The following is a 19,015-nucleotide window of genomic DNA, read 5'->3' as shown; positions in this document are numbered from 1 at the left end:
ATGACCTTGTGTGACTCAAAGCTTTTACAGGCTGTTTCCCATTAGGTTGTGATCATCATTTATCTACTCTGCATTTCTCTAGCATGTGCAGATTCATGGATATGTTGTCTCCTCTTTTACAAAGTGAGTTTCTTGAGGACAGGGGCTGTTCAGGCAAGTTTTGTCTCCCCAGCCTTTAGCCTTGTGTTAAAATGGTAGTGGCTGCTATCCTTCATCCTTTTAACAGGACCAAAATAGTATCACTGGCGACTCTTTTGACTCCCGAATAAGTTGGATTTAAGTGGGGCAAAGTTACCCAAAGTCCGTGGTCTCTCCCTCTCCACAGTGTAAAAACGGCTTGTGATCCGCAAGAACAACAGCGACAACAGACCTCTGGCAAAGGTCCCAAATCCCAGTCTACGCACTGACAACTCGCGAGATCTGCCTGGAGAAAGGGGTTGGGCACGCCCAAGGCCTAGCTCCACCTCACTACACCTGAGGTTGGCTCTCCCACGCCTAGACTGGAGGTGATGTCACGTGGACTCTGCTCATGTGACAGATGGCTAGAGTCCAGCATGGCGGCCTCCATAGGTTGTTCACTTCCAGCTTTCCTGCTGGGCTGGCTCCTGGCGGCGCCCCCGAGTCTTGGGCTGAGTACGGGGTGAGTGCAAGTTACCCTGGAGGAAAGGGAGGGGATCTAGGACTTGAATTTACCCTTTTGGGACAAATAAGCCTGGGGGCCTTGGCCCCGCTTCCACGTCTGCCGACTTTTCTTGCACTCAGTCCCCCTTCCTCCCAGATGTTTCTTCTCCGATGGAGCTTTGTCGTAAGGAGTTCTGTCCCCTCTGTGCGTGTCTCGCCTACCCTAACCCCTTCTCGTTTCCCTGTTCTGCAATTACAGGGTTTCCCTGAATGACGACCTGCTCCTTCCCTACCCTGGGACTCGGACGCGCCTACCTCGGGATTGCCAGCCAGTCCGAAACGGTACCCGTCCTCATGAAAGCTGGCCACCACCTGCCAAGACAAGCACCAATCCGGGGCCCATTATCCACTACTTTGTCTCCCACTTCTCAGATCCTAGAAACGGCTCAAAGAGGGCAGTGTCTGGCCACCTGACTGTAGCTACAGCGCCCCTTCATAGCTTCTCAGTACTGGAACCCGGGGGACCAGGGGGCTGCGCTGCCCGGAGACTGGTGACAGTGGAGGAGACTGCTCGAGCTGCTGGCTGCTTAGTGGCCCAAAATGGTGGATTCTTCCACATGAGTACAGGAGAATGCCTAGGGAATATAGTGAGCAACGGGGATCAAGTGAGCAGCTCCGGGGGGCTACAGAACGCCCAGTTCGGGATCCGCCAGGATGGGACCCTGGTCACAGGGTGAGGGCACCGGGATCTGGGCCTAAGGGGTGGCAGGCTTCACTTGAAGGGCAAGGGACCCCACTTTGGTTAGAGAGAGAAGTGAACTAGGGCAGAGACTGATTATGGCTTCCCTAAGGACACAGCCTGCCTGCCTCCTACCCCCAGATGTCTTTGTTTTCACTCAATGGGGAAACAGAATATGGCTCCAGAGAGCTTCAAGCTATGGCTGCTGTGTTCTACCTGTTCTCTCTATATTCTCTTTGCCAAGGCTTCCCTAAAGCAGAAGGATTAACATTGACAGCCTGAACTGGGGTTGAGATCCCTCCCAGTTGCTGTTGATCTTGAGTAGTTGCTTTGATTGGTGGAGAGAACCTTTACTTTCCCACTGTATGATGGTGGGGGCTGTTCCAGGTACCTATCTGAGGAGGAGGTGCTGGACACAAAGAATCCATTTGTACAGCTGGTGAGTGGGGTGGTGTGGCTGCTGAGAAACGGACGTGTCTACATTAATGAAAGTGAAGAAACTGAATGTGACAAGACACAGGAAACAGGTGAGGTCTTGGAGGGGAAATTACTTTCCAACATTTACAACGGGAGAGGGATTGAAAGTGGAATATGCATAAACTTGCCATTTCTCTAGAGGAGAAAGAAAAAGATAGTTGAACATATGGATACCTTCTCATGTAGGCTCATTTAGCAAGTTTGTGAATGTGATATCAGCTCGGACAGCTTTGGGTCATGACAGAGAGGGCCGGCTGGTGATGTTCCATGTGGATGGTCAGACGGAGCAACGGGGGTAAGCAAGATCCTGGGAGTTGTGGGAGTCTAATTATTGAGGGATTTTGCTGACCCTCATCTCAGTAATTGGAGGGTTTGCCTTTCCTTAACCTCATTCACAGCCAGAAATATAGCCCCTATGTGTAACTATGTTTTTATCTTTGGAGCTGCCCAAAAGTCATTCTGAAACATCTAGCTCTCTTCCAAATGGCCAGTCTTTCCCAGGGAATAGGATCCATAAGTCCTTGTCCATCTCTACCTTCCACATTTCCAAGGAATGATTCCTCCTTATTCTCACTCTTTCCACCCCTGGGCCTCATGTATAGCATTAACCTATGGGAGATGGCTGAGTTCCTAAGGAAGCAAGGAGTGGTGAATGCAATTAATCTGGATGGTGGAGGTTCAGCTACATTTGTTGTCAATGGAACCCTGGCAAATTACCCATCGGATCATTGGTGAGCAGACAAGAGACCCTAGCTTCTCATTGATGCCAGCATAGAACAGTTTTTGCCCTCTAGGCTCCACTAAGTGATATTTCATAAATAAGGTTCCCCTACTTTAAGAATTGCTTGGGGGGGGGGGGGCAGTTAAGTGGCTCAGTGGATTGAGAGCCAGGCTTAGGAGACAAGTCCTGGGTTCAGACGTGATCTCAGACACTTCCTAACTGTGTAACCAGTTACCCCCATTGCCTAGCCCTTACCGCTCTTCTGCCTTAGAACCAAAAAAAGTATTGATTCTAAAACTTAAGGTAAAGGTTTTTAATAAAAAGTAAGTAATTGCTTTGGAACTGGAACAAATTTGTTTTGAGAATGCAATAGCTGAGCCTGGACAATCAACCCAAGAATAGCACTGCTGCAGGGATTTGGGCTATGGAGGTCTAATGAGACTCCTTTTCCCTTTGCTGCCAAGAATTAATATGTTGAGATATGTCCCAAATGAAGGGGGAACTTCTCTGACCCTGTGATCCTGTTTCATGGGATTCCTCTTCTCTCCAGCCTGGATGATGACATGTGGCGCTGTCCCCGTCGTATTTCTACAGTCGTGTGTGTGCATGAGCCACGCTGCAATCCACCAGACTGCAATGGTCATGGGACCTGTGTGCAGGGGATCTGCCATTGTACTGGGGACTTCTGGCAGGGAGCTGACTGCAGCATACTGGACTGTGGCCCCTCCAACTGTAGCCTTCATGGGCTCTGTACTGAGAGTAAGTGGAATGGGTAGGGAAGGCAGTTCTCCTCTGTGAGGCACCTGTCTCTCCCACCCTAAAGTTCAGAAAGCCATTGTATGAGAGAGAGGCAGTCACATCTATGCCTACAGGTATCCATTTTCACTCCCACTGTCCTCTGGTTCTCCAGTGCTCTTGAGGCTCTAGACCTGGTCTTACCTTTCACAGCCTGCCAGCTCCTGTGACTAACAACTTTGTCTCATTTCTCTAGCTGGATGCCTCTGTGATGCTGGATGGAGAGGCAGTAACTGCAGTCAAGGTAACAGCAATCACATCAACTCAACACAAAGCTTTATTCACGATAGCTATATCAGTGATCCTTGAACGGCTTCATGAATTTCAGAGGAAATGCTGTCCATGTCACACCTATCTAGCCCCTAGGGTGTGGAGACAGTCCAGCTGCCCTTTATGGGAAGTGTCAGGGGAAGATTGTCTGCTCTTCCTCAGGTTGTCATAGGCTAAAACTAACCTGTCCCTGAGCATCTTACAGTAAGCAAGCCTGGGCAGTGGGCAGGCTGGGCTTATAACAAGATACTCCATGACTTACTCTTTGCCCTAGAATGTGCCAATGGCAGCTTTGGGGTCGGTTGTGCTCAGAAATGCCAATGTGAGAATGGAGCTGCGTGTGACCCTATTCATGGCACCTGTGCCTGCCTTCCTGGTTTCCAAGGAGATACCTGTGCTGAGGGTAAGAAAGGACCATAGCCTTGAACCTCTTGAAGCAAGGGAATTGCCTAGGGCATAGAGAATAGAGAAACCTCAAGAGATATAGTGGCACCATATAGCTTTTTTTTTTTTCCAAGATGCTTGCTTTCTATCTGAGAATCAATACTTAGTACTGGTTCCATGGCAAAAGAGTGGTAAGGACAAGGCAGTTAGAATTTAGAGACACACAGCCAGGAAGTATCTGAGGCCAGATATGAACTGAAGATCTCCCGTCTCTAGGCCTGGCTCTCTATTCACTGAGCCACCTAGCTGCCCTGGCACAGCCTCTTCCTTAAGCCTTCTCAGAGACTACTAAAAATTGGTAGGAGAAATGAAGATAAAGTATGCTGACACTTAGATGGATTCATTTTTGCCTAGTCTTCACATTCATACCTATATAGCAACAGTAGAACCCTGGAATTTGTCTTAGGTTTATTGACTTTGAGAATAATGGAAACAGCTTGGGATATAGAAGGGATATGAAGAAAGGTAGATCTCTCTGCTCTGGTCCTTTACTCTCTTCCATCCCTCTGCAGTATGCTCCTTAGGTTGGTATGGCCCCGGTTGCCATCATGCTTGCAAATGTGAGAGTTTGTGTCCCTGTGACCCCAAGACTGGCAGCTGCAACCTCACTTCCACTATGCATGACATCCTCTCCCGAGGTACAGCTTTCTTTAAAGAATTGGAGGGGGAGGGTAATGAAGAAGACAAGACCATTCTCATACTTCCGCAAGCATCTCAATTTCTCTTTGGGGATGGGTTTTTTGTTTGTTTTTTTTTTGCAGTTGGCCAGTGTCTTGCACCTTCCGTGATATCTAAAAGGAGTGAAGAGCACCCCTATTTCACAAAGTAGGTTGTATTTTATTTACTTTTAAGACTGGGTCTCCATATCTTCCTGAGGCTGGATGTATAGGGACTACTCACTGAACTGGGCCCACTCCAGTTGACTTAGGAGCTTTGATTTGTTCCATCTATAATTTGGGGCTGGTTCACCCCTTCCTTAGGCAACCTGGTGGCCCTCTGCCTTTAGGGGCTCACCACAGTAACATTGGACTTAGAGCGGGCATCTGATTGACTTAGCCCACTGCAGCCCAGAACTCTGCACCCCATGCCCAAAAAGTGAGTTGGCTTGTGGACAGACACTGCTTGTGTATAGTGGACTAAGCTGAACTAGTTTCCAGACCTGCCTCTGACATACCTTGGCTTTGTGACTCTGGGCAAGTCACCTAATCTCTTAGTGCCACAGGCAAGTTCATAGCAGATTAAGAGCTGATCTGTGCTGGTGGAATGGAATTTTGTTACTCTGAGTTCCCTATGTAGATGAAATCACAAGTCTGGTTAAAAAAAGCATTTACATTTACTGTATGGGAGATGGAGAGAGGGCTCCTTCTCTGCCAGCCTCAGGCCTCGGAGTCCATTGTGGTTGCAGCAGGGATCTCTAAGAAGGATGGGAAGGGGAAAGAGGGAAGATGAAAGGTCATAGGTTTTGTTTCCTCCCAACTCCTGGCCAAGAGCAGTCAATCCCTTCCCCATGGGATGCCACAGGTCTGGGTGCACGTGTCAGTGCTGTTTTACCATCAAGGCCTCTTTTCAAAGTCCAGGCAAGAACCCAGGAGAATTTAACACTGGAAAGAGGTCTAGACCTCCAGCCAATGCTATAATTTCTGCTGATGATCCAGAGTCCTGGACTCATAGATTGTGGGAGATTTCCATTCAGCTTTTTAACATGAAAACACTAAGTTAGGGCTGGTTAATTAAAAGAGAGGAAATAATTTCCAAATTCCCTGGCTCAAAGAACCTGATTAACAATCCTGTCTCAGGAAGGGCTGCACCTCAGAGTGGTGTCTGGTTGCTGTAGTAACACAGCAGTGTAGGGAAACAGGTTTCCTGCTTTGGAGGGGAAAGTTTGTAATATCAGCTCTGCCCTGTCTGACTTACAGACCTATATGGCAAAGTTAAACCTAGAGGCTTCAAGGAAAACTTATCCTCTCTTTATGTTTCACACTCAAGAGAAGAATAAAATGAAGAAAGGGAGGTGAGCTATGGTAACCATTCTCTTGAATTGTCTTTCCCCTTAGGACAGCCTGGCTGTGTCTCACGTTGGCCCTAGCTCTCTTACTGCTACTCAGTGCTGCAGCTAATGTGACTTTTGTCCTTGGCTCCAGAACATCAAGGAGGCGCCTAGACGGAGAATATGCTTACCAACCATTGGAAGAAATGAATGGGGAGCTGCATTCCTTAGAGAAGGAACAAGGAGACCCCACCTGCTCCATTAAGGACTTAGAACAATGAGGGCCCACCATTGCCTATCCTAGAAAAGTCAATTCTGCCTGTGGGTTTTTTCAGGGAAAAGCTGGTATGGAGGAAACTTTGCTAAGACAGAAAATGAGAACCAGACATGGACTACATACCAGGCTTTCACTTTGCAGCTCAGTCCCAGCCCTAGCCCCAGCCCCTCAGCTTGGCCAAAGGAGCTGGGATGCCTGTGCCTCCATCTCCTAGCCTGCCTAACTGCCCTTCACGTGCCAAGGTACCTCAGCCCTCAGCCAGTGCAATAGTGCACTCTCAGATAAGGCTCTACCTCTCAGGGCAGGGCCTCTGCCTCTTCCCCCCTGCCTGTCTGTGTCTGCTTGTCCAATGAGAAGCCTATATCCTCTGTGGGGATATGGCAGTGCCAAAGGGACTTCAGCTATTCTGGGGGAAAGGGCAGCTGGAAAACTAAACTCATCATGATTTGAATCATGGTGAAGCAAAATAGAATCCATTCCCAAAGCCCTACTTCTGGATAGAAAGGACAGCCCGGCTAGTGGGAAACTTGCAAATCTCAGCCTTCCTATAATTTATTCATTCCTGTGGGAAAATTGAGGCCATAATCGGTCACTTTTATGAAGACCACTTTTTTATGCTACTTTAAAGTGCTGACTCCTATGGTAGACAAAGGGAATGGGGAAAATTAAATGGATATTTTTAAATAAAAAGCCATTTTGTCCTTCCTTTTGTTGATTAGTATTTATATTACTTGAATAAATTGAGGAATGAAGGGGGCCAACGAGAGTATTTTCTCATTCCTCAATTGCAGAATCTTCAGTTCTCACACTGATGCCTTCAGACGTTGTAGACCTTAAGCAAAGAGAAAAACTCATTGAGAAACGCTCTTCTGCCTGTGAAGGTGTGGAGCAGTGAGCATGTGGATAAGTCTTATTAATCCCTGCAAAGTCTCATGTATGGCTCTCTTGTTTCCCTTATTCACAAACACAGACCTATATCTCTTGTGTCAATAACAATAGGTGCTTATTAAACCAATTATAGCTAAGCATTCATTAAGCACTCATGGTGTGCTTAAGTTCTGGGGATACAAAGTTGAACTTATCCAGGCTCTCTCTCTTTGCATCAGCTACCCCCATGCCTAGAATGCACTCCCCCTTCACTTCTGCCTCAGAGTTTCTATGTTTCAGTTCACATACCACCTCCTATTCGAGGATTGTGTGGATTCCTTACATTGGTAGTGCCCCACTGAAATGATTTGTTGACTTGTATCTTGCTTGCCCTCAAACCTTCCACTCCACCATAGAATGGATGTCTGTATTTCGCTTTTTTATCCTTAGTGCCTGACACATTGGCACTTAACAAGGGAAAGAATAATCCAGTCCCCTACTAATGGGTCCTGATATCCACCTCCTTTCCAGCTATTGCCATTTATAGCCAAAACTCCAACAGCAGCTGAGACAGCTCTACTCAGCCTACACTAATGCTGATGAACCAAAATTTCAAGGCTTTTGTACCTACCATAACCATGGAAAGCATGGACTAGAGAAATCTAAAACCGAGAGTTGCAAAAGCCAAAACTTTGTTCTGACCCACGGAGAACACATGATTTATCCACTATTGGTGAGTAATATTCCCATGGGAGAAATAGACAATAACATCAATCTAGATTCCATGGGGCAGCTACAATCAGTTTCTCAAGGGTTACTGGGATCATGTTTGGCCCTCACTTTTGATCCCAGAAACTGCCCTCTGGTTTTCCTGAGGCAGGTTCATTTTTCTCACAATGACCACATTCACAAAAACATTCTAATTCATTGGGTTTAGAGCCAGAAAAGATCCTAGGATTATCTAATCCAACCCTCTCATTTTACAGAGAAGCAAGCTGAGGTCCAAGAAGATTAAGTGCTGTTCTTGAGGTCACACAGGTACTGAAATTCAAACCAAGTCCTTCAACTAGAAATCTAACTGCTCTGTCATGCAGAAGTAGATGGTTGGCCATTTTTACCTTGTGATAAGAGTAGTAATGGGGGGGTTGGGGGGGGGTGTGTAAAATAAGGATCCAGAAGGAGTAGCTGGGTAGCACAGTAGATTGAGAGTCAGGCCTAGAGACAGGAGGTGCTAGGTTCAAATCTAGCCTCCAGCACTTACAAGCTGTGTGACCTGGTCAAGTCACTTAATCCCATTTTGCTTAGCCCTTACCACTCTTCTGCCTTGGAACCAATACACAGTATTGATTCTAAGATGAAAGGTGAAGAGTTTTAAAAAATGAGGCTGCAGACAGAATGGATAGAATTTGGAAATCTGTAACTAGTGAACCTACAGAAAACAGTAAATATAGTATAATTTTCCTATCTGTCTTGAGTATGATTAAGTGTGATCCTTGATGACCTTTAAAAGTCTCTTCTGAACAATAGGTGACACAATGAATATAGCAGAAGGTCTGGAATCAGGGAAGTCTGACTTCAAATCTGGGCTTGGACCCTGGACCTATTTGACCCTGGCCAAGTCAATTAAACCGTTTGCCTCAGTTTCTTCATCTATAAAATGAACTGCTAAAGGAAATGGCAGAACACCCCAGGGCTTGTTTGTTTTTTTGCTAAGAAAACCTCAAAAGGGATCACAAAGAGTCAGACATGACTGAAACAACCGAAGAACCACAAAACAAGTCTTCTAAGCTTTAAGTTTCCTGTTTGATATTTCCTCTGCCTGCTCAATACCATGGACAACACATGAGCTCACATTATGGCTTCTGTAACAGTGTCCATAAGTGATACTATGGATTTGAGAGCTTCATCCACAGAAATTCAAATATATTTCTACATATAGGGATAAATTTGAAACTATAAGACACTTCCTTTAAGAAAAGTGCTAATCCTAGAATGTTATTATCAGAGAAGTTTAAATTTTCTACCCTGGAAAGAACAAATAACTGACACTTGAATACATCTATCAAGACTCATTTCTATATGTCAATATGGAATTTGCATTGTATAATTAGACTCTGAAACTTTTCCAAAGTTTCTGCCTGTGACCTAATTCAATACAAATCTATATTAGGGTAGACGGGACTGAATTTTGATAAAGACCCAGCATGGCATAGATGGGAACTGAGTTGTGAAAGACAATCAAATCACATTTGGACCATTCAAGGGACTCTGCAAAACCATATTATTAAGGATACAGGGTAATGACCCACTAAGTCAATTAAAAGAACAAACTCTTTCATTGTGGGCATTGCAAAAAATCAACTCAAATTAGAAATGAGATCAATAGGCATTTATTAAGCTCCTACTTTATTCCAGATAATAGGTTTTGGAGAAGAAAAACAAAAATAGAAACATCTCCTACTCTTATGGAGTTTACATTCTACAGATGCCATTAATTAGAGAATCAAGGGGAATGTGGGAAGGAACTGTTCTGTGGGCTTTCTCATAAGCATGTGCTATTAAAGAATATTACTTCTAATTCTGAGCATGTTGTACTTTATTCCTAGAAAGTTAGATATCCATTTGCTATACCTGCCTTTGTTCCTAATATGAGTTTGGATGGAAGGCTGGGAATACCCGCCTTAAACTTTTTTGGCACTAAAAGACTAGAATTTCTCTTTCCAGGGCTGCTATATTAGGAAGATACAGGAAGAGACACTTTGACTGGAAGCTCCATGAGACAAACACTATTTATTCATCTTTGTTTTGCCTCTATCTCCTACCACAGTTGTCTGCTCATAGGATATAATAATGTTGGTTAAATGAAAGTAAATTATTTTTGGACACTAGTCAGGGCAATCAGTTTTGCTAGGCAAAGTTAATACTCTTTTCCTTTTTATCTTTCTCCTAGCTCTACTAATCCCAATTTCCCTTTATACTGACTTTGTCAGGAGTGTCTTGCCTGTACTTTTCTTTTGCTCTTCCTGTGAATTTATGTAAGCTATGTTTCATTTTTAGCAGGTAGAGAATCATCCCTTTTAGTTGCTGCTTGATTGCTGTGAAGCATTAATGAGGCTTGGTGATGGTTGGCGAATGTACTGCAGAGTGATAAAGGAAGCCACCCAAGGCTGCAACTGCCACAGCTGTATTGTGGGAAGAACACCCATCTAGGGAGAAAGAATCTTGTTAGGTTATCAGATAGGCTTTTCATTGCTGCTGAGGGTTGCTACAGTTCTAGCCTGATTTCATTGCTTATTTATTCAGCTTTAAGTATGGATATTTGACTTGTGATAATCCCATAAATTTATTTAGTAGTTTTAAAAATCTCAGTGTCAACTATATTGTTTTATTCCTTCTCACAACACCCCTAGGAAGCTGTGAGAGAGCCTCTACTGTTTCCCTATTTAGCAGAAAGGATGTGGTTTAGAGTCACACAGAAACAAAAAGAATGTAGATGGTGTTGCTTCTCAATTCTGGTCTCCTGACCTTTCTTGTTGTCACCACCCTAAAGGAGTTTCTATTTTAAAAAAATACATGATCTTGAAAGGTTCTGGATTTGGTTCACTTTGTTAACCTCCCTGATCTTTAAGAAGAGTCCCAGAATCACTAGAATGCCTTAAGGAAATAGCTGCTTCTCCCAACTGAAAATGGTTATCACTCTCCAGCAGGTAGGAAAAATTAGCTCTGAATTAGTCTGGTATTTGACAAGCACTGGCATTGATAAAGAAAAATCTGAGAGTCTTGTGATGGCTTCCCTCTCACCTGATGAGACTTGCTCAAACCTAGACGATTGTTTGAGTTTTCTTTCCCCAAGACTACTTACAGGTGGAGATGCTGATTAGCAATAACCAAGACTAAAAGGGAGAATGGAAGGGTTTGGTTAATCACACCCTATATAACTGGGGGTAAAATATGTATATGGTTAAGAGAATGCCCAGAAAAAGAGTGAATCTATGTTGCTCTCTGCTTGTACCTTAAACCTAGGAAAGAATTCTTAAGAAAAGAAAAGATAAATGAATAACCAGAATTGCTCCTAAACTATGAAAAGTCAGAAACTGCAGTGGGAATTTATATCAATTCGGATATCACAACTGTTCTTTTCTTTGCTACTAGCCCACTTTTTCATTCTGTACCCCCAATTAGCATCTTCTTTTAGGCTTCTGGACCATCTAACATGAGTGAAGCCACAGCTCTTCCCTGTAAATTTTTTTTTCTAAAGAACATAATCTTGGGGGCAGCTGGGTAGTTCAATGGATTGAGAACCAGGCCTAGAAATGGGAGGTCCTAGGTTCAAATCTGACCTCAGACACTTCCCAGCTGCCCTAGGCAAGTCACTTAACCCCCATTGACTAGCCCTTACCACTCTTCTGACTTAGAACCAATACATAGTATTGAAGGTGAAAGGTAAGGGGAAAGAGGAAGGAAGGAAGGAAGGAAGGAAGGAAGGAAGGAAGGAAGGAAGGAAGGAAGGAAGGAAGGAAGGAAGGAAGGAAGGAAGGAAGGAAGGAAGGAAGGAAGGAAGGAAGGAAGGAAGGAAGGAAGGAAGGAAGGAAGGAAGGAAGGAAGGAAGGAAGGAAGGAAGGAAGGAAGGAAGGAAGGAAGGAAGGAAGGAAGGAAGGAAGGAAGGAAGGAAGGAAGGAAGGAAGGAAGGAAGGAAGGAAGGAAGGAAATAACCTGGGGAGGCAGCTAAGTGACTCAGACTCAGTGCCAGGCTGACCTCAGATGCTTCATAGCTGTGTGTGACCCTGGGCAAGTCACTTAATTCTCATTGCCTAACCCTTACATTTAAATTAATTAATTAAAAAAACATAATCTGTGCATCTTCAGAAGAGAAAATATAATTTCTGACCATTGAGTCATTATGTTCTTCTGTTTGTAAAAATGTAGGGCATATCTGCATAGGATAATATGTGTGTGGGGAGATGTGACTAAATATAGCCCCAGGGCTTTCTCACTTCTCTTCTAGGCACTAGAAAGACATCCTATTAGTCTTTGATGGTTTTACCTGCAAATCCTTTCTCTCGCCTCTTAACTCTTCTCAATGATTGTTGTTCATCTTCACTAACTCTGGATAATTGTTTTCTATTGTCATCTGGTGAAAGAAAAATAAAGAGGAATATCAGGTGAAATTCTTTAATATGAATTTTTACAAGTGTATCCTGCCTTCTTCAAACCTTATTTCCAACAACATATTGTGGGAGACTTCTTGGCACTGAAGGTGCTTGTTGTAGTTTTTCTCTCCTGACTATCTGTCAAGTGCTATAAATGTCAGTTATCAATACACATTTTTCCATCTATTCTAGAATTCCTACTACTTCACCCACAGCATCTCCCCCCCTTTTCTTTAAAATCCTTCCTTTCAGACCCTACACACTACAAAAACCTTTTTAGGATCCTGAAGGTAAATGATCTCAACTTGGAAATTCCATCATAGGGCTTTGAGCCCAATTCCTTGCTTTGCTGCAAATGCCCTACACAGCTCTTCTCCTTTTACATTGTATATTGTCTGCCTCTTTGATGGAGACCATGAGCACTAAAGGTGGTGGCAGTTCATTCCTGGCATTCAGTCAGAGTTCCTTCCATCTGACTATCAAATGCTTGGGGAAATAGCTCCAATGAGTTGATGATTCAGTCTCTTTCGATAGGATATGGCAGCTTGTATTTTTATCTTCTCTAACTTCCCAAGTTCCCTGCTCCCAAGGAAGTCAACCTTACTCACAAGGCTTCCCAAAGCATCCCTCCACAGGTCGCTGCCAGGTGAGAATAGCTTGTAGCCATCTAGCCTTGTAGAAATCTGAGTACCCAGAAAGTCCACAGAACATGACTGAGGAAAGAAGATGGAATGAGTCATCTCAACAAACATCCAGGGTGCTTTTGGCAGTCCTTCCCATAGACTCCTCTTGATTTCCATTGTGGAAGGCATTCCTATGCCTGCTATATCCTCAGAAGTCATTCCAAACCAGATCAGGGTTGAGTATATTGAGCCACTGCAACTCTTGGCTGAGAGGGAAGAGTAGTACTGCTTCTACCTACTGCCTAGTTCAACTTTCAGGTTAGCATTCCCCCTTCACTAAACGTCTTTGTGAGATGATAAGTATTGATATTTGGACTTCCAAACTAAAGAACCTCTAATATTCAGCTTTCTTTATTCCTGTTCATCAGGGGCTAATCTCCCTTAGTCACTCTAGATTTCCAGTCCTGGAAAAGGGAAGTCTTGGGTTCAAATCTGATATCATATACTTGCTAGCTGTGGGACCCTGAGTAAGTCACTTAACCTAAATTACTTAGCCCTTATTACTCTTCTGCCTTAGGACCCATACTTATATAGTTGATAGTTAGGAGAGGGGAGAATTTTTGATAAAGCCAAGACAGAATTAAAGTCAAGAATGCAATGTGTATGTACTAAAACAGGAAGATTATGTGTACTTATCTGGAGAATAGAAGGCAATTCGTACTATTTTCCATGAAGATATCTCGATTAAGAAATGGAAATTCACTTTCTTCAGTTTCCAAGTTCAATTTCATCATATTAGCACACAAAATATCTGTGTAGTATTTGGACCGAAGGAATAGACTATTTGAGCATCCTTTCTAGGGACCAGAAAAACCAAGCAATGAATTTAATTTTGGTGGCAGGAAGGAATAGAAATTGTTATAGAAAAAAGTGAGATTCTGAAATGGTTCTTAAGAATTATTGATATTTGTAAAACTGAATCTTTTGCCAGAATTCTTGAGCATGAAGTTCCAAAATTTAATAGGGATCTAACTAAAGTTCTTTCTAGAACTAACCCTCTTTATTGCCTTCTGAAACAGCAGCTACAACAGGCCCTGAACTACCATTAGGCCAAAGACCCAGATACTATCCACTCTCTTACTCGTTTCCTTTCTTATCAAATATAAATAGCCAGTTCTTCCTATGCCAAGTGAGTTGCTAAATTCTTTAAAAGGTGATTTAAAATATTAAACCAAACTCTTATAGACAACATCACTGCTTCCAATTTTGATCAGGATCATATGACAGAGATTCAGCTGAACAAGGGAGAGACAAGTGAGCATTTTTTGCGCCTCTAGTCCCAAGAATAGTACAAAGATCCTTTCTGGCATGTGAAGATTTAAAAAAATTAGGAATTAGAATAGAATTTTGATTTCAAATCTATACATGACTGGGATAAAGAGTAATGTGCCTTGGAAATGGGACGACAGGCTATGTGCCAAGGAAAAACAACCTATTCTTCTGGTCTTTGATTTTGGTTCCATTAAAGCACACGTTATACATATATGGTGGTGGCTGGGTGGCCTCCTTGTCAAAGCTGTTTCAATTCGGCGCTATCTGGCCTTCAGGAGAAATCTTCTAGTCCATAAAATAGTCACTTACCATTTTGGCAAACAGGAAATAGAGGAGCTGGTGTGACAGTGCATAGCCCATGCAGCCAGGCTTGGTCATGAGTTCCCTGCAGAGGTCAGTGACAGTGCAGGGCTGCAAGCCCTCCTTCCTGAGGAGCAAGCAGTCCCAGGCTATCATTTAGAGAGAATAATGAATGAAGTTCAGGGGATATGTAGGGTCTGACCATGCTAATACAGGTCCTTATTGTCTTTATGAGAACTGGTATTGAGCTTGAAAAGCATACAGAAATGGGAGAAGCTGGAGTGAAAATTGTATAGGAAGAGTGGCTGTTAATATTTTTCTATTTTCAGGGAAGAAACAAAAAAGGACAATGAAACTTACTTGGTTCCCAGTAAGAGTGTCATGCATGAATCACTTAATTCTTCTGAAAAAGAGTCTGAGTTCTCATACTTGGAGTAGATCATGGACATGTTTGTGTGACTCCATAAATGGGGGAGCTGCCAAAACCCTGGCTGCAGAGTCTCTTGGAATTCTATCAGAGTGAAAGTGTAAAACTGACCAGTGACACAGTAAGAGAAAGCAATTTTATGTAAACTCTGATTGATGCCAGATTTCTATTTGAATAATGCCCCAGAAACACCTAATCTATACCCAGATTTCTTATCCCTCATACAGATAAGGCCAGAATCTTGTAACTTTCACCAGCCATTTAAGAATTCATCAATAGGAATAGATTCCTACTATCAAGTAGTCAGATAAATGTTTAAGTGCCTACTTATTAGAGGGACTGTGATAAACCCTGGGTATACAAAGAAAGGAAAAAGACAGTTCCTGCCCTCAAGCAGCTCATAATAAACCCCAGGAAAGGTTATTACCTAGGGATGATAATTAACTTTCTTTTTTTAAAAAGTACTTCTAGTTTGGTTAGAAAGTTTTACAAGACATCCTCAATTAGAGTATCTATACAGGTTGACATACAATGGCATGCCTTTTAAGGCTAAGCTTCCATTGTGGAGTCATTTCTCCAAGTAGAGTGACATGGAGAGGTCAGAAGGAAATTTTTAGTGTCATAGAAGAGACTATGAAAGGAAAGGCTTTCTGCTACTTCTCAGTTAAGTATTGTGTTCCTAGATACTGTATAAGGGAGGCTGATTCATTTGTTTAGCCCCATAGGTCTGCCATGATCATTCAAGCATGGGAAATTAGATTAGTTTCCCTAGCAAAAAAAAAAAAACACCTCTTGATTTGCATAATATTTACCTTTTAAGTAAGTAGAATCACTGAGTTTGAGGTAGACCGTGGCTCTTGTGATGAGTGGTAGCAACTTCGTTACTATCTTCTCTACTCTCAGGTTTAGGGGCTTCAGGGCAGGGTTCTGGGCCCATTTTTCCAGGGTACCTTTTAGTTGTACTGTGAAGGAATATGGCAGGTCTGTGAAAAAGTCTTGCCCCATTGGTGCACTTTGGTTCTCTTTATTCAGGGAAATATGTTTGAGTCTCGCTCCTCTTTATTATTTAAGTAGAAGCCACTGCCCCTGAAATCCCACTATCATTGTTCTAGTTCAGGAAGGAGGTATCACTCTACCCCTCTTTATAGGTTACCAGATAACAGCTAGACTGGAAGCAAGAACTGGGGGATTGGAAGCAAGGTAACCTCAGCCCTGACTTTTTTTACTGTGAGTCAAGACAAATCCCTTGCTGAACTCTACCCATTTTCTTCAAGATTAAGTCCCCTTCTCTTCCCTGTGGTGTTCTGGGAATAAATGAAGTAATGAAATATATATATATATATATATATATATAATAGAATTATTAGATGTCTAGAAAGTTGAAGAATGAAATGACCATAGTGGAAGAACTCAACTAGATTCTTTCTGAGGTTACGTTAAAAAAAATCAAAGGGTCTCGAGGAATAATTGTTGTGTCACCAATGAGGAGGAAAAATGGCACCCGGCATTTTCCAGGGTCACAGTTCTTCTTTTGCCTCCTAGACCTTAAACAAGGTCAAGAAATACCTCCTATCTGCCCACATATCTTAAGAAGCCCTAGGAATGAGCACCTTCCTTTTTCCTCCTAGGGTCCCAATACTGGAGCCATTTTCTTAGTAATTGCCTGAGTTTGTGGTAGTAGGTGAGAAATGCCTACTGAAAGAAAATTTCATTAGATATAGTATAGCCCAAATTGAGACCACATGAACATTAGTAAACCTGCTTCAGGCCCTAGCAACATCATCTAGGCTTTTCTGGCACCACAAATTCCAGTTCCAGGAGGGCTGATTTGGCAACTAACATGGAATGCTATTAAGAAGGGCTCTTGTTACCTCCAGTGGGAGGGTTACCTTTGTAGCTAGGAGCCTAATGGGACAATCCCAAACCAAGATCTTGAGACTCGATCTCTTTGCTCACTTAAGTATAGTTGTTACTAGTGTGAGTGGCCCCAGACCAAAGGAGGGTTTTTCTCTCTATTTAACTTGGCATTTCTCCAGTACACTGTCATCAGAATACTCTCTTCTTCCAAAGCTGAACAAATACTTCACACATTTTCCCAGAATCTCTACATATCTTTGGTTACAAGGCAATGGGAGGTAGGGTTAAAGTACAGGAACAAATTACCCACAGGTGACCCAGAGAACTAACAGAAATATTTTTATCTAACTCTCTGTGAAACAAGAATATTTTCTATACCTTATTAATATGGGGGGGGGAGGGAATGAGCCACAGGGACCATATGCTTTAACTTGAGAAGTTAGGCTATAGCATCCTTTTCTTTTAAAAAGATAAAAAAGCCTTTACCTTCTGTCTTAGAATTAATACTAAGTAATACTTCCAAAGCAGAAGAGCAGTAATAGATAGGTAATTGGGGGTAAGTGACTTACTCAAGGTCATACAATTAGGAAGTAGCTAAGATCAAATTTGAATCTAGGACCTCCTGTCTCCAAACCTGGCTCTCTATCCATTGAGAGACCTAGCTGCCTCTGTGACATTTTTTAGGGGCCTTTGCTTTTAATTTTTTAACCCTCACCTTCTGTCTTGGAATCAATACTGTGTATTGGTTCCAAGGCAGAAGAGTGGTAAGGGCTAGGCAATGGGAGTTACTTGCCCAGGGTCACACAGCTGGGAAGTATCTAAGGCCAGATTTGAACCTAGGACCTCCCATCCCTAGGCCTGACTCTCCATCCACTGAGCCACCCAGCTGTCCCCTGCTTTTAAATTTATTATTCAATGTTTTAAAAAAATTTTTTTTGCTTCTAAAAATCCAAGAGGTGTTAGATAAGGACTCCTCAAAGTAGACAGAGGCCAGATGAGAAAAAGCCATGTATCTTTCCCAAAACATAAAGTTCAGCTCTACCTAATCTATGCCTACAGTTAGCAAATGAGCTGAAAAGCTTGAAAACAATCTTCTTGATTGCTAGCCATCCTAAGGAAGAGAGGGAGTCATTGTACCTTGCAGTACCCAGAATCCCAGCACTCCATCCAAGTTAAGCTCCCTGAATCTCTTCTCCATGAAAGAGGTAGCTTTCTCCAGGGCAGGAAGGATCATCCTTCCCAGTGCAACCTTGCTCTCCGAGGGGTCCTGTTGGAAAGACAGGGCTGGCAACAGCAGTGGAGGCAGCAGCAGCCCCAGTAGATGCATGTCTCATTCCCTTTCACTCAGCTAAATGTTCACAAGCAGCTCCTGTACTGGGTGCCTCACATACTCTCCTCCCTCCTTCCCTCTCTTCCTTCTCACTGGCCAAAAGGAGGAACAAAGACTTTTACTATTCGAGACAAGCAGATAAGTAAATGCCCAGGGAAGCACTGACCATGCACTTTAGGGCATTTGGTCTGGTACTGGTCCTAAGTAGTGGATAAAGGAGTATTCAATGGTTTGGGACCAGAAGGGGGGGGGATTAATTTGAGTGGCTAAAGTCGTGCTAGATTTAAGGGTTCAGGAATAAATTTCTACCAAAGAGTTTTAAAATCCTTAGGCACAACATTTAGGGGGGAAAGTAAGGAGGAAAGGCTCATTTTTCTCTCTAATATTCATGCTCTCTAGACACTCATGACTGGAGGATTCCAAGGGTCCTTTCCACTCTGAATCCTGTGATCCTTCACACCTGTAGGTCCTAGACAAATCTACTCTTAGCCAAAGTGATTTCAGATATTCCCATGCGTTTAGTTATCAACTTTACAAAGATGTCTTCCCAAATCTACATGTCCAGTGTCTCTATGAAGATTCCCATTGGAACCTAAAATTCAACTCAAAACCAAAATGTTATCTCCTTCCCCCAACCACTAAACTTGTTTCTCCTTTAAACTTCCCTCTTTTGGGGGATGCCCTTCAATTGGGGAATGGCTGAACAAATTGTGGTTCATGTTGATGATGCTCAAAGGAACAATAAAGTGGAGAAATTACATGTGAACTGGAACAATTTCCAGGAAGTGATGCAGAGTG

General features: G+C 43.1%; 2 protein-coding genes across 4 annotated transcripts; one reads left to right on the top strand and one right to left on the bottom strand.

Moving 5' to 3' along the window:
- Positions 1-422: 422 nt before the first annotated feature.
- NAGPA (N-acetylglucosamine-1-phosphodiester alpha-N-acetylglucosaminidase) lies at positions 423-7,036 on the top strand. 2 transcript variants are annotated; one of them, XM_056806124.1, is made up of 12 exons: positions 435-640; positions 881-963; positions 1,054-1,354; positions 1,748-1,887; positions 2,024-2,132; positions 2,440-2,568; positions 3,109-3,317; positions 3,550-3,597; positions 3,898-4,026; positions 4,580-4,705; positions 4,829-4,892; positions 6,122-7,036. In XM_056806124.1, the coding sequence occupies exons 1-12, from the start codon at positions 510-512 to the stop codon at positions 6,333-6,335; spliced, it is 1,683 nt and encodes a 560-aa protein (XP_056662102.1). In that variant the 5' UTR covers positions 435-509; the 3' UTR covers positions 6,336-7,036. The 2 variants fall into 2 exon arrangements, with proteins under 2 accessions (XP_056662101.1, XP_056662102.1); XM_056806123.1 differs by having other exon boundaries at positions 423-640; positions 881-1,354.
- On the bottom strand, positions 7,034-18,309 carry C7H16orf89 (chromosome 7 C16orf89 homolog). Of its 2 annotated transcripts, none has more exons than XM_007498714.3 (8): positions 18,025-18,309; positions 15,843-15,992; positions 14,964-15,114; positions 14,613-14,730; positions 13,693-13,828; positions 12,957-13,061; positions 12,243-12,329; positions 7,034-7,163 (listed from the first exon to the last, which is right to left on the bottom strand). In XM_007498714.3, exons 1-8 carry the CDS (start codon positions 18,212-18,214, stop codon positions 7,135-7,137), a joined length of 966 nt encoding a protein of 321 aa, XP_007498776.1. In that variant the 5' UTR covers positions 18,215-18,309; the 3' UTR covers positions 7,034-7,134. The 2 variants fall into 2 exon arrangements, with proteins under 2 accessions (XP_007498776.1, XP_001377220.1); XM_001377183.5 differs by lacking the exon at positions 7,034-7,163 and adding an exon at positions 9,584-10,404 and having other exon boundaries at positions 18,025-18,308.
- Positions 18,310-19,015: the final 706 nt, after the last annotated feature.

This window comes from Monodelphis domestica, chromosome 7 (assembly GCF_027887165.1).
Source record: "Monodelphis domestica isolate mMonDom1 chromosome 7, mMonDom1.pri, whole genome shotgun sequence".
Lineage (NCBI taxonomy): Eukaryota > Metazoa > Chordata > Mammalia > Didelphimorphia > Didelphidae > Monodelphis > Monodelphis domestica.
This window is presented reverse-complemented; position numbering and strand designations above follow the sequence as displayed.